Source organism: Monopterus albus, unplaced genomic scaffold (genome assembly GCF_001952655.1).
Source record: "Monopterus albus unplaced genomic scaffold, M_albus_1.0 scaffold49.1, whole genome shotgun sequence".
Classification (NCBI taxonomy): Eukaryota; Metazoa; Chordata; class Actinopteri; order Synbranchiformes; family Synbranchidae; genus Monopterus; species Monopterus albus.
The window spans coordinates 295,577-306,416 of record NW_018127929.1 but is presented as its reverse complement, the minus strand read 5'-3'; the positions used below and the strand labels follow the sequence as shown (position 1 = coordinate 306,416).

Here is a 10,840-nt window from a genome sequence, read left to right as displayed (position 1 = left end):
TAAAAAATTTAAGGGGGTCTAAATTCTTTCTGTACCCAATTTATGTATAAAAAAAAAAAAAAAATCAATTCCAATAAGTGCATTCCAGAGAGAGACCAATTTCATAACATGATGACATATAAGGAAACAGGACCTGCGTTTTTTTTTCTTGAAATGACACACCTTTGGCATATGGGTGTAGCCAGTGAGCCAACATTTGCCCAAGGACACTGGAGGACAAAGACAGGCACGGTAGTAGTGGTAAACCACAAAGGTGGATGGTTTCTTACTGGAAGAATATACCCTGGACTTTACAAGAGGCATTCAGACACTCCTTTCAGATTCAGTGTATTTTATCTATGCAAAATCTCAACAGGTGCCACACTTCGATGACAGAGTCAAATACACACACACACACACACATATATATATATATATGGAGAACCTGACAGACTCCCTCAGAGTACAGCAAGGCAAGTTTACAAATATCTAGTAAAAGTGGATCAAGTTTATTAGACCTCTAAGACGAGACTTTACCTGAAACACAACCATCTAACTCCGGCATACGTATATCATTCCTTATCTGCTTAAGATGTGGCAAACGGAAGAAATTTGATTTTTCTCTGTTTATTTGTTTGACTTATCCCCTTCTTTTTAATTGCATGCAAAAGGACCTAAGAACAAACTATTTTGCAAATTTCACATGATAATTGAGATGGCTGCCTTAAGGATGAACTGTCAATGAAAACTGAGCTGCAGGTTTGGACGCCTTGCTTTTATTCTTATTTCTTATCCAATCTTGTGTTTATTTGCTTTTTTCACATATAGTTATCAAAAGAGAGCCATAACATGTACAGTATCTTTTGTAAATTTTATGTAAATCAAATGTTAGGCAATAAAAAGCTTAGCGAGGCATTTACTACATTCTGCAAGCCACCAAGACATTTTTGTGTTCTTGGTACTGGCGAATAGGCTTTACCAGGTCAAAATGCGATTCCCATATTCAGTGTGCCATCTCATGCCTCTGTCGTTGTATTGGCTCATATTGCTGAGCTTCTATCTGCCAAGAATTAGCTAGCTCGTCCGGTTTGAAGTGCAGGAAATAATCTGTGCCACGGTAATTTGGCCAGTTCACACGGCATACTGGCGTTTCCAAATAAGCGTACATATAACAGATGGGTACATTCCTGATTCTGAAGCGGGTCAACTTAATAACTCACTGCCCAAACAGCAGTAAATCCTTGTTTGCCATCAGCTGACCGCTCGGCTTACCTGTCAAAGATGTTTTTCGCAGTTTCCTTAGCTCTTTCGGATGCCAAGCTCGAAAAGAGGCGAGGTTTTTCGTTCACCTTAATTAGTAATGTTCAATTTGTTTATCTGGTGTAATTCATAAAAACAAATACTTGAAATTGATAGAAATTTTAGGCAGTTAAATTTACTCTACATACTGCTTCCCTCCATGTTTTCCACGTCGCCACCCCTTGCGTAATGACGACACGATTACGTCTTCATCTTCCTCTAAAGACGGCTTTACTATTGGCTATCAATATTCATGTGCATTACCGCCACCTACCATGCTGGAGCGTGGATCAAAATAATCTATCCATCCATTATCAATACCGCTTATCCTAAAGAGGGTTGCAGGGGATCTGGAGCCAATCCCAGCTGACACCGGACGACGGGCGGCACACACTTTGGACAGGTCATCAGTATATCACAGGCCTGACACTTAGAGACAGACAATCACATAAACCCACATTCACTCCTACAGTCGCCAATCAACCTAAACTACGCCCTTGGACTGTGGGAAGAAGCCAGAGTACCCGGAGAGAACCCACGTAGGCACAGAGAGAACATGCGAACTCCAAACAGAAGGGTCGGTCGGGACTCGAGCCCGGAACTTTCTTGCTGTGCTATGAAGCGACAGCGCTAACCACCGCACCACCATGCTGCCCACCCCAAATTAAATTAAATTAACCATAAACTCTATCCATAAACCCTGTATCTCTCAACTAGTAATCTATTAAAATCTCCACCTTTATAACAGAGTATATACATAAAAGTCAATTCTACCACTTCGTTTTCTAAACTGCCATTTTAAACTTATCTCTACATATTTTTGACTCATAAAACATTTCATTGTATCCTCTACTACTTATCAGTTTTTCTAGCAAAAGCAACATCTTATTCAGCCTAGTATGTCCCAGTCTTAGTCTTGTTATAACTTTTTCATCTCTATTATTTCTTCCTGTTACTCTCATGCTTCCCACATCCTTCTGTATTTGCACATAGGTGTCACCCTGTTATGCCACTATCCCAGTCGGCCTGCCATTCCCTAATCTTCCTGTTTTTATTTAGTGCTTTTACTTCTGTTTTACTAAAATAAACAAAAACTGATTCTGTGATGACTTTTCAAAATATTAAGTGAGCAAGCTGGGTGAAGTGGAAACAGTTTAGTACAAGAGCAAGAAATGAGCATCTTTTTTTATCTGAATGATTTCATTTATTCACCAATTGAAATGCAAGTTTGGCCTAGAACCTATTCCATTGAAATTAAATATTTACTACAGTTGATGCTTGAATCAGTTCATAGTTGAGGAAAATATAACAATAACCATTTTCTATAAATTTTATAACATAAGTTAAGAACAAATAAACAGCAGCCTTACATGGTTTCAGGAAATGATCAAAAAGCTCCATTCAAACAAGACTGATAATTCATAGTTTCTCTATATCATATTAATGGTATATTTACACAGTTTTAAATGCATTATACAGTTTGTGCTGTCAATCTGTCTTCTTATCTGCTACTGTGGTAGGTCCATTGGCAGTGGCCTCACCAATGCTTTCACCCTGAAACACATTAGGGAGAAAGTTGCTTAAATGTTAACACCAATATTAGGTATGATTAATCCAAGTGAAACCCAACATAACTTAAAGGTTTTCATTAAATTACCTTGCAAGTCCCATTAATCTTTTCACTAACTTTTTGGTCACTAGTGCCACTCTCCTGGACGGCTTTTTTGGTCCAGAATTTACTTATTATGGGAGAAATAAAAGGATAGAGGATAGGCTCCAGGAACCTCTTGTAGACCCATAACAGGACAGGAATCACAATACAGGGAATGCACACCATGACTGTGGCTCAGACAGGCTGTCCAAAATATAAACCCTGGAGCAGAGAACAAAGACACAGATTTTCATGACAGAGGTCTATGAAAGCTTCAAGCACTCTGCAAATACCAAAGTGAAACTGGATTTTTAAAAAAATCTGCATTTTGTTGTTTGAGCAACACAATGTATTTCTAATACCTCAGTGCAGACAACATCATTGAATTATTATTTACTGATGCATTCATGAGAAATCAGCATTTTACAGCTGTAGCTGGTTGATCTGGGGTTAATTTTATCTTCTATATAAGGCTGCAAGTTATTATTTTAATCATAGATTATTAAAGGACTGCTTGGTTTGTGGAAAAAAAACATTAAATACCAATCACAGTTACTCAGAGCCTAAAGTGGCATTTTCACAATGCAATCACAATGTGTTTCAAAGATGATCAAGCAACTTAACTGCAGTGTCAACAGAGTTTCACAAGAGGAGCGTGTACAAAGCTAAAAGCATACACATCAGCCTTCAAGTGTCAAGATGCAAACTCTATCTGATACACTTTATTTTTCACACCAGTCCAGTAAGCACATTTCTGCCTCCCTTCACCAAGTCAGCCACCAGAGTTTGTTGTCAGCGACCTGTCAGTAAGCTAATGTTAGCTCAAAATATCGTACAAAAAAAAGAAAACAAGAAAAGCTGTTTTCAGCTATCCTTGGCGACCTAAATCTTAATCCTTAATATTAGACTTCTGGGCCCAGTTCATTGTGTTCTCTTAACTTGCTGCCTTATTACCAATTAGCGAAACATAATCGTGACAGCGTCATCAGACGATCAGCTTGTTAGCTAACGCTAGCTTCCTGCCGTTGCTTGATGCTTCAAATAACATATGTAACTAACCTACAAGCTAAACATCATTTTGTTAGCCACGAGACTTTAAACGAGTAATAATTCTCACCTCTGAAGATCACAAATTACCAATATTGTCACGTACAGACAATGTAGAGAGGAAACCTCTCGTACGTTTTGCACTCTGTTACGTAATTTCTGGAATGTGATCATACAAGCGCATATACGCAAACCTATTTTCGTAGAAGAAGAAGAAGAGGCGGAAGTTGTTACATTGTAACGGAGCGCCTTTCTTCAAAACACAACTGGGTGATTTGCTGACCCACAAATTTGTAAGTTCCTTGATACAAAATCACACTTGCCAGTAACATTTTTAAACGTATTAATTGCAGATGTTGGATAGTACAAAATATGGGACAGGCTATTTATGTTGTTTTAAACTGAGCTTGCTGTATAGCCTCTTGAAATATGCTAATAACAGACAGTAAAATGAGTTTGGGCGTAGCCAGTTATGGGTTAAATGATTTATGTGAAAACAAACATAGTATTTTTAAAAATGTCATTGGTATGAAGGCGCTATAAATAGCCACAGGTTTGTCGTGGTCAGCTGTTGGAGGACTTCACTTTTCCCTTAACTGCTGAATCAATACCAAAATGGTATTAAGGTTTAGATGCAAGATACGTTCTATGTTAGCCATATTTTCGATAGCTAGCTATTTTCAACCTGTTTTATCTTCCTGGCCATTCAAACCATTCTTACTGTATGTGTCTTCATTTCAGTACTACAATGCCTCTGTCCACTCAGTCCCAGGCCCAAGATGAACAATACGTCTTAGTGGCCAGTTTGGATAATGCTCGCAATCTCTCCAACATCCTGAAAGCTATCAGCTTTAAAGACCATGCCATCTTCAGTGCCACTACCAACGGCCTGAAGGTCACAGTAGAGGACTCAAAATGTCTGCAAGCCAATGCCTTCATCCAGGTGTGTTTGCTATACCTTTATAATAAGCCTTAAAGTGTTCATGGATCACACACTAAGTCTCGATTTCCCCAGACTGTATTTCTTTTAATGATAATAATTATAAAAGCAAACTCTTATAATTCCAGGCTGAGATCTTCCAAGAGTTCACCATACGGGAAGATTTGGTGGGTTTTCAGGTCACACTCACTGTTCTGCTGGACTGCCTCAATATCTTTGGAGGAAGCACAGCACCAGGTAAAGACTGAAAACCTGGTGTAGAGTGGGCAAAAAATAAAACCTAGTGTAATTGTATTTTGACTAAATTTGTCCATTTTAGCTACAGTGAGATTATTACCCCTGTAAAACATGATGCAGCAACTCCCTCATCAAATTTGCAGGAGTGTCAACAGCCTTGCGGATGTGCTACAGGGGGTATGGTTATCCTCTGACCTTGTTTCTGGAGGAGGGTGGTGTGGTGACTGTTTGCAAGATCAAAACACAAGAGCCAGAAGAGCCAATTGATTTTGAGTTCTGCAGCAGCAATGTCACAAACAAGGTCTGCATTCATGATGTCATATAATGAAACTGGAATAGTATACATCTATGAACATTCTGCAGATTTATAAAAACAATAAGATGATATGAACCCATGCCTTTAGACACTATACATTGACAAAAAAATAAATTTTCTCTTGCTTGCACTGAGTGGTTTAACTTCATGGACCCATTATGAATATATACTGTATATTAGACAGTATCTACAGGTAAAAACAGCAATTAATTACACCTTTACCCTTTTAAAGGTGATCCTGCAGTCAGAGAGTCTGAAGGAAGCTTTCTCTGAACTGGATATGACAAGTGAGGTGCTACAGATCACCATGTCCCCCAGCCAGCCATACTTTAGGTGTGTTGTTCAGCCTGTCCACATCAGTTTCTGTGCTCCTATCTACCTGGTGTTGGAAAACGAATATATAGTTTTACATCAAGTAAATAATTCAGGAGGTGTACAACTACTATTAGTCCTGTATCTACAAGGCTGCTACTGTTATTGTTTCAGATCATTTACTGTATATATTATACACAGTACTACTGCCACTACTCTTTCAACGATTGCTTTATGAAATATCATCACTTGTTCTCTAGTATAATGTTAAAGGACATTTGGTTTGTTAAAGCTCCAAAGACAAAATGTTTAATGCATATTTAACCTTCATCAGTGATGAAAATAATCGAACTGAGTCTCTCAGAGAAGCAAGGGTGTATCCTTGACTTGTCAATTTCACCTACCCTGTTCTTTGATTTGTTGTTCCTTTCAGGTTGTCAACATTTGGGAACTCTGGAAATGCTCATTATGATTATCCCAAAGACTCAGACATGATGGAGCTGTTCCGATGCACCAAGACACAAATCAACAGGTTAGTACAGTCACAAGCATCACAGCACACTGTTAAAACTTTAGCAAAATACACTGTACTCAGAGGTGGTGGTGAAGTACTGAGGTATCCAATAAGGAGTATGATCTACAGTATGTTTTCTTTATAAATCAGGTCAATCTTCCTTGGCATTCTGCCATGCAAGTTCTTAACATTATGGTGGAATATTGGACAATACATAAAAAGATTTTAAGAATTTTAGCATAGGATAAATTTTATTTAGTTCTTATTGGATTTGTCTATGAGTTTCATTAAACCTCCATATCCTGTGCTGTCCTCTCTGTGAACTGCTGACAGGTACAAGATGTCGCTGCTGAAGCCGACCACCAAAGCCCTGGCTTTGTCCTGTAAAGTCTCTGTGAGGATAGACAACAGGGGCATCCTCTCTCTGCAGTACATGGTCAGGAATGACGATGGACAGATCTGCTTTGTAGAATATTACTGCTGTCCTGATGAGGAGACGGATGACGAGTGATAACAGCCCATCTGTTAAACTCCCCTTTCACTAAGCACCTTAACTTCTGTGGTCGCCAGTTGCTGTTTGACCAAATGGTGACATTTATGTTACTGGACTTGTGGAAAGATGCTGCTACCTACCGGGTCTTGTTATGTACCCATGTGCAGTTAGGTCACTATTATACTTAATTATTTCATAGATTCAGAAAATGCTTGTATGTATTGTATAATGTAGTGGTTGTTAGTATGGAGATCCTGCCAGTCTGAGCCAGAAGCCCCTCAACATATGAACAACACCTATAACCTAGTCTGCAAGGTTTTTAATCCCACTTTGGCCAGTATATGTCTATGTAAGGTTCAAATCTGATCTCATCTTTCTGGATCCATTTTTCACAAGATGTCAAGTGTAGTGTGTGTACAGTTTGCGTACTCTCCAAGGGCCTTAGATTTCTCTGCAAATGTGCAGGTGTCGCCACTTTGTGTGCCTTAAGTTGAACTTTGTATGAAGATACATTTTCATAACCATTTGTTTGAAGAATACAGCAGAAGAGACTGAGAATAAAAAGTTTTATTTCTGACATAGGAAACAACTGTAGTTACTCATCCTCAAAAACCTTTGTACACTGATGGAATATTTGTGTCAAAAAGGGTGGATGATTTTTTATTACTGTTTAAGATTTGCTATAGGACTCACCAAATGTGTGAACTAAATGATGGCTCATTACACATTCTTACTGTAAACTAACAAAAAGCTCATAATATTGGACATCAGATGTGACTGCACTGAATCATGGCAGAAGTTAGTCATTCCTCCTTCACCCAGTTACCTGCGTGCCATCTGCATCCTTTGTCTTTTGAAAGCTTTGTGTTTTTTCTTCGCCACTTTTGGCTCAGGTGCTTCAGTCTGAATGTGAACAGGTTTCTCCTCAGCTGGTGATAGGAAGACATCAGCTGTAACATCTTTCTCTAAATCTTCCTTTGCTTCGGTCCTCTTCACTTTCTGGATCTCCTTCACCATCTGCTTCTCACGTACTCGGGCTGCTGCTGCCAGTCGGATTTCTCGTCTGTGCTGTAGGTGCATAAAGAGAAAGGCAATTAACACCATCAAAAACACATCACACATTATAACTTCCAATTCTGTAGCTACTGTGCTCAATTCACTGTTGAAGAGATATTTATCCTGTGTGTGAAACAAAACATTATGTACTTTACTGGGCCAGGCATATTAAACTGAAGAGAAATACTGTAAGTTATCAAACTGTGTAACTTATACATATAACATGCCTACAGTTTTAACTGGTATGCACTGGACTTTACCATGTTAGGAGACTGGAAGTTCGGGTTTTCATAGAGCGTAGGCCCTCCAAAGCTCCCCTGAAAGATCTTAATGAGGTTGAGAACGAAGCGAGGCCCAATCTCCACTAGAGAGGCATCCTCCTCAATGATCTGGCACAGAGAAATGAATGAAAACCAAATAGAGCAAAAAGGGAAAATCTTAAATCATTACACATTAAATGTAGTGGAGGCCCCACAGTGAAAGGTACATTTTTGATTGTTAAAGTAGTTAAATATCTAAATGACTAAAGTAAGCCCAGAAGTCTTCATGAAGAATAGAGAACCATTACCTGGTAGTTTCGAAACCAAATCCTGTTGTCTGCAATGGTGAATGTGAAGACATGGTCCACAAAAGGCTGACTCTTGGGGTGGTAGCGTGGAGTGGAAAATGTCTACAACAGGAAAACTTAGTGAGGAATATTTTTTATTTTTTAAGAAGGCAGACATACAACAGGGCTCCAGACTTTCATATTGGTGGCACCACCTCTGTTTTGCAGCATAATGAACATCACTTCTGGAACAGGTTTCCAGCTCTTTATGTATAATCACTCTAGTGCTACATAGCCTGGCAGTCAACATGGTGATGATGATTAGGCTATTATATTGCAACTGTCACATCTGTCCACCATTTCTACAGTGAGAGCAGTTGTTTGTACATAACCTGTTTATTTTGCAGCTGCAGCCAGTGCGATCAGTCGCACCTTAAATAAATTTGGTTGCAAAATACGACTGATCACTCGCAGTCTAGAGTCATGTACAAGCTGATCAAACAAACTGTTAATATTCACAGTGACCGTAAACCGAAGGTTTTAACTATTAAATATGATACCATCCATCTTAATTTAAATAGGACATAGGAACAAAATGTTCTACTGATGAACACTGATCAACTTGGTCTCGGGTTTCAACAATGTCATTTTCTGTTTTACGTTACTAAGAAATTAGCCAGGACTATGTATGCATCTTGTATACAGACCTGGATGAACAGCTCCTTCAGTAAAGCATACTGGGGCTCCTGGTCAAATTTCTGCAGGAGAAAACATTTGTGAGTGATAATTAGTCACAGCTCGTCATGCATGTTGTCACTCATTACTGACACAAATCATATTATTGATAGAATTACTGAAGGTATTCCTCCCTTGTCGTGCATGTTGCGCTTGTAAAATCACTTGGTGTCATGTTTGGGTGCAATTACAATTCTTTGTGGCACACAACTACTCATTACTGACACATTCCTAATAAAATCATATTAGTGATAGAATTACTGAAGGTATTCCTCCCCATGTCCAATGATACTCACAGGATCGAACGACAGCAGCGGTCTGGATCCTTTGAGGCAGTTTCCTGTCATTTTAAGTTCAGCCAGTGTGTGAACTGTGAAGGAGACAACAATATAAGTCAGCTTTTCCGCACTGCACATGATGCATGTTGTCCACTGCACTTCAGGACTGAGGGAGAGAAGTAACTCACCGTTCTGGACTAAAAACTTTGCAGAAGGTCCATGAGGGCTGTTTGAAATCCTGCAAGGCAAAATCATAATTCACTTTATATCAGATCTGCAACACTAAAAGGTCAACATTCACTGAATGTAATGAAGATCAAATGCTCACCACATGTAGAGGTCCTGCTTCTTCTTGGCCTCAAAAAAGAGGCATTTGTTGCAGTTTTTGATTTCACACACCTGCAAGACAGTGCTGACCTTGAGCTATGTTGCAATGCATATGACTGTGTAAAAGTGTGAATAAATAAACTCACCTCATTAATAACAAACAACTGGTCTTTTTCATGGTCCTCAGGTCTTGCATCAAATGCCTTGTTCTGAAGTTTATGCCTCTTGAGGAGAAAATGAGAACTCTTTCCTTGTTGGTCCATTTGCCCTGTTATTAGTAGAGCTTATTTCAGAACTTAAAAACATACTAAGACAATACTCTGCACTTGTTATTGTCGAGTTGAAGCCCTTTCCCTGTCACTCACATATTCTTTTGGTATAATATGGATCAGGAAAAAACGAATTTGTTTCTCTGCGTTGTGAAATTTCAGACTGAACAACATAACTCCGATTGTGTATTAACGACTCCAGACTTGACAATGTGTACAGTGATATTATAACGTTATTTAATTTACAGTAACGTTATTTCTACTAAAGCCACAGGTTTAGTCGCAGTTTTTTTTTTAAATAAAACCTTATGTACCTCAAGTAAAATAGGTCCTATTTGTGAAATTAGCTTAGGAGCTAACCAACTTCAGTGGCTAACAGCAAGCACCAGTGCTTACCAACGACACAGGTGCTGGAATTGTGGCTTCCCGTTTCTTATCTTGTTCAGTTTCACTCGGTTCTTCGTCCAAGTCTACTATAAATTTTACTTTCTTTGCCTTATTATCAATAAGACCCTGTCCTCCACGTTTTCTCTTGAATGCCGACATGTTTGGTTTGGTTACGCCGACACAAATCTCGCGTTCCTGGAGGTTCAACTCCAACACGTGTGGATGGAACAAAGAAAGACACCACTAATGGCGTGGAGGTGGTATTGCAGGGCCTACAAACGCGTCACGTCCAAAAATACACAAATACAAACTAAACCTAACGACCAAATAAAGGGGAATCAAGGCATTTTAAATCGTAGCCCCCCACCAAAAATGCCAGAAACACTTTTCACTAGAGTTTGAATGAACATTATTATTATTACAATAACGTAAGATGTGCATTTCCCCTTGCCA

General features: G+C 38.9%; 4 protein-coding genes across 4 annotated transcripts in view; 1 reads left to right on the top strand and 3 right to left on the bottom strand.

Moving 5' to 3' along the window:
- Positions 1–1,507, bottom strand: part of dym (dymeclin) — a 47,009-nt gene extending 45,502 nt beyond the window's left edge. Inside the window, exons 1-2 of the mRNA XM_020600922.1 lie at positions 1,428–1,507; positions 1,252–1,328 (exon numbers count right to left, since the gene is read on the bottom strand). The gene's annotated coding sequence lies outside the window, so the exon portion shown is untranslated. The remainder of the gene's footprint in view (positions 1–1,251; positions 1,329–1,427) is intronic.
- A 1,171-nt stretch (positions 1,508–2,678) lies between these two features.
- Positions 2,679–4,148, bottom strand: c21h18orf32 (chromosome 21 C18orf32 homolog). Its single transcript, XM_020600883.1, has 3 exons — positions 4,047–4,148; positions 2,936–3,151; positions 2,679–2,832 (listed from the first exon to the last, which is right to left on the bottom strand). Exons 2-3 carry the CDS (start codon positions 3,113–3,115, stop codon positions 2,767–2,769), a joined length of 246 nt encoding a protein of 81 aa, XP_020456539.1. The 5' UTR covers positions 3,116–3,151; positions 4,047–4,148; the 3' UTR covers positions 2,679–2,766.
- Positions 4,149–4,166: 18 nt separating this feature from the next.
- On the top strand, positions 4,167–6,928 carry rad1 (RAD1 homolog (S. pombe)). Its single transcript, XM_020600882.1, has 7 exons — positions 4,167–4,269; positions 4,718–4,919; positions 5,045–5,153; positions 5,297–5,454; positions 5,702–5,802; positions 6,215–6,313; positions 6,629–6,928. The coding sequence occupies exons 2-7, from the start codon at positions 4,725–4,727 to the stop codon at positions 6,804–6,806; spliced, it is 840 nt and encodes a 279-aa protein (XP_020456538.1). The 5' UTR covers positions 4,167–4,269; positions 4,718–4,724; the 3' UTR covers positions 6,807–6,928.
- Positions 6,929–7,337: 409 nt separating this feature from the next.
- bxdc2 (brix domain containing 2) lies at positions 7,338–10,687 on the bottom strand. Its single transcript, XM_020600881.1, is given in 10 exon segments — positions 7,338–7,856; positions 8,105–8,233; positions 8,413–8,514; positions 9,099–9,149; positions 9,423–9,496; positions 9,593–9,642; positions 9,733–9,803; positions 9,878–9,906; positions 9,909–9,999; positions 10,397–10,687. Coding segments are annotated over 10 exon segments (993 nt in total). The 5' UTR covers positions 10,547–10,687; the 3' UTR covers positions 7,338–7,610.
- Positions 10,688–10,840: the final 153 nt, after the last annotated feature.

What these genes read in the sequence shown, in the direction of transcription:
- c21h18orf32 (XM_020600883.1), bottom strand. Translation starts at nt 3,115, where the DNA reads ATGGTGTGCATTCCCTGTATTGTGATTCCTGTCCTGTTATGGGTCTAC. An exon ending in AGATTAATGGGACTTGCAAG is followed by an intron (nt 2,833 to 2,935) that starts GTAATTTAATGA and finishes AATGTGTTTCAG; the next exon opens with GGTGAAAGCATTGGTGAGGC.
- rad1 (XM_020600882.1), top strand. Translation starts at nt 4,725, where the DNA reads ATGCCTCTGTCCACTCAGTCCCAGGCCCAAGATGAACAATACGTCTTA. An exon ending in GCAGCAATGTCACAAACAAG is followed by an intron (nt 5,455 to 5,701) that starts GTCTGCATTCAT and finishes ACCCTTTTAAAG; the next exon opens with GTGATCCTGCAGTCAGAGAG. An exon ending in CCCAGCCAGCCATACTTTAG is followed by an intron (nt 5,803 to 6,214) that starts GTGTGTTGTTCA and finishes TGTTCCTTTCAG; the next exon opens with GTTGTCAACATTTGGGAACT.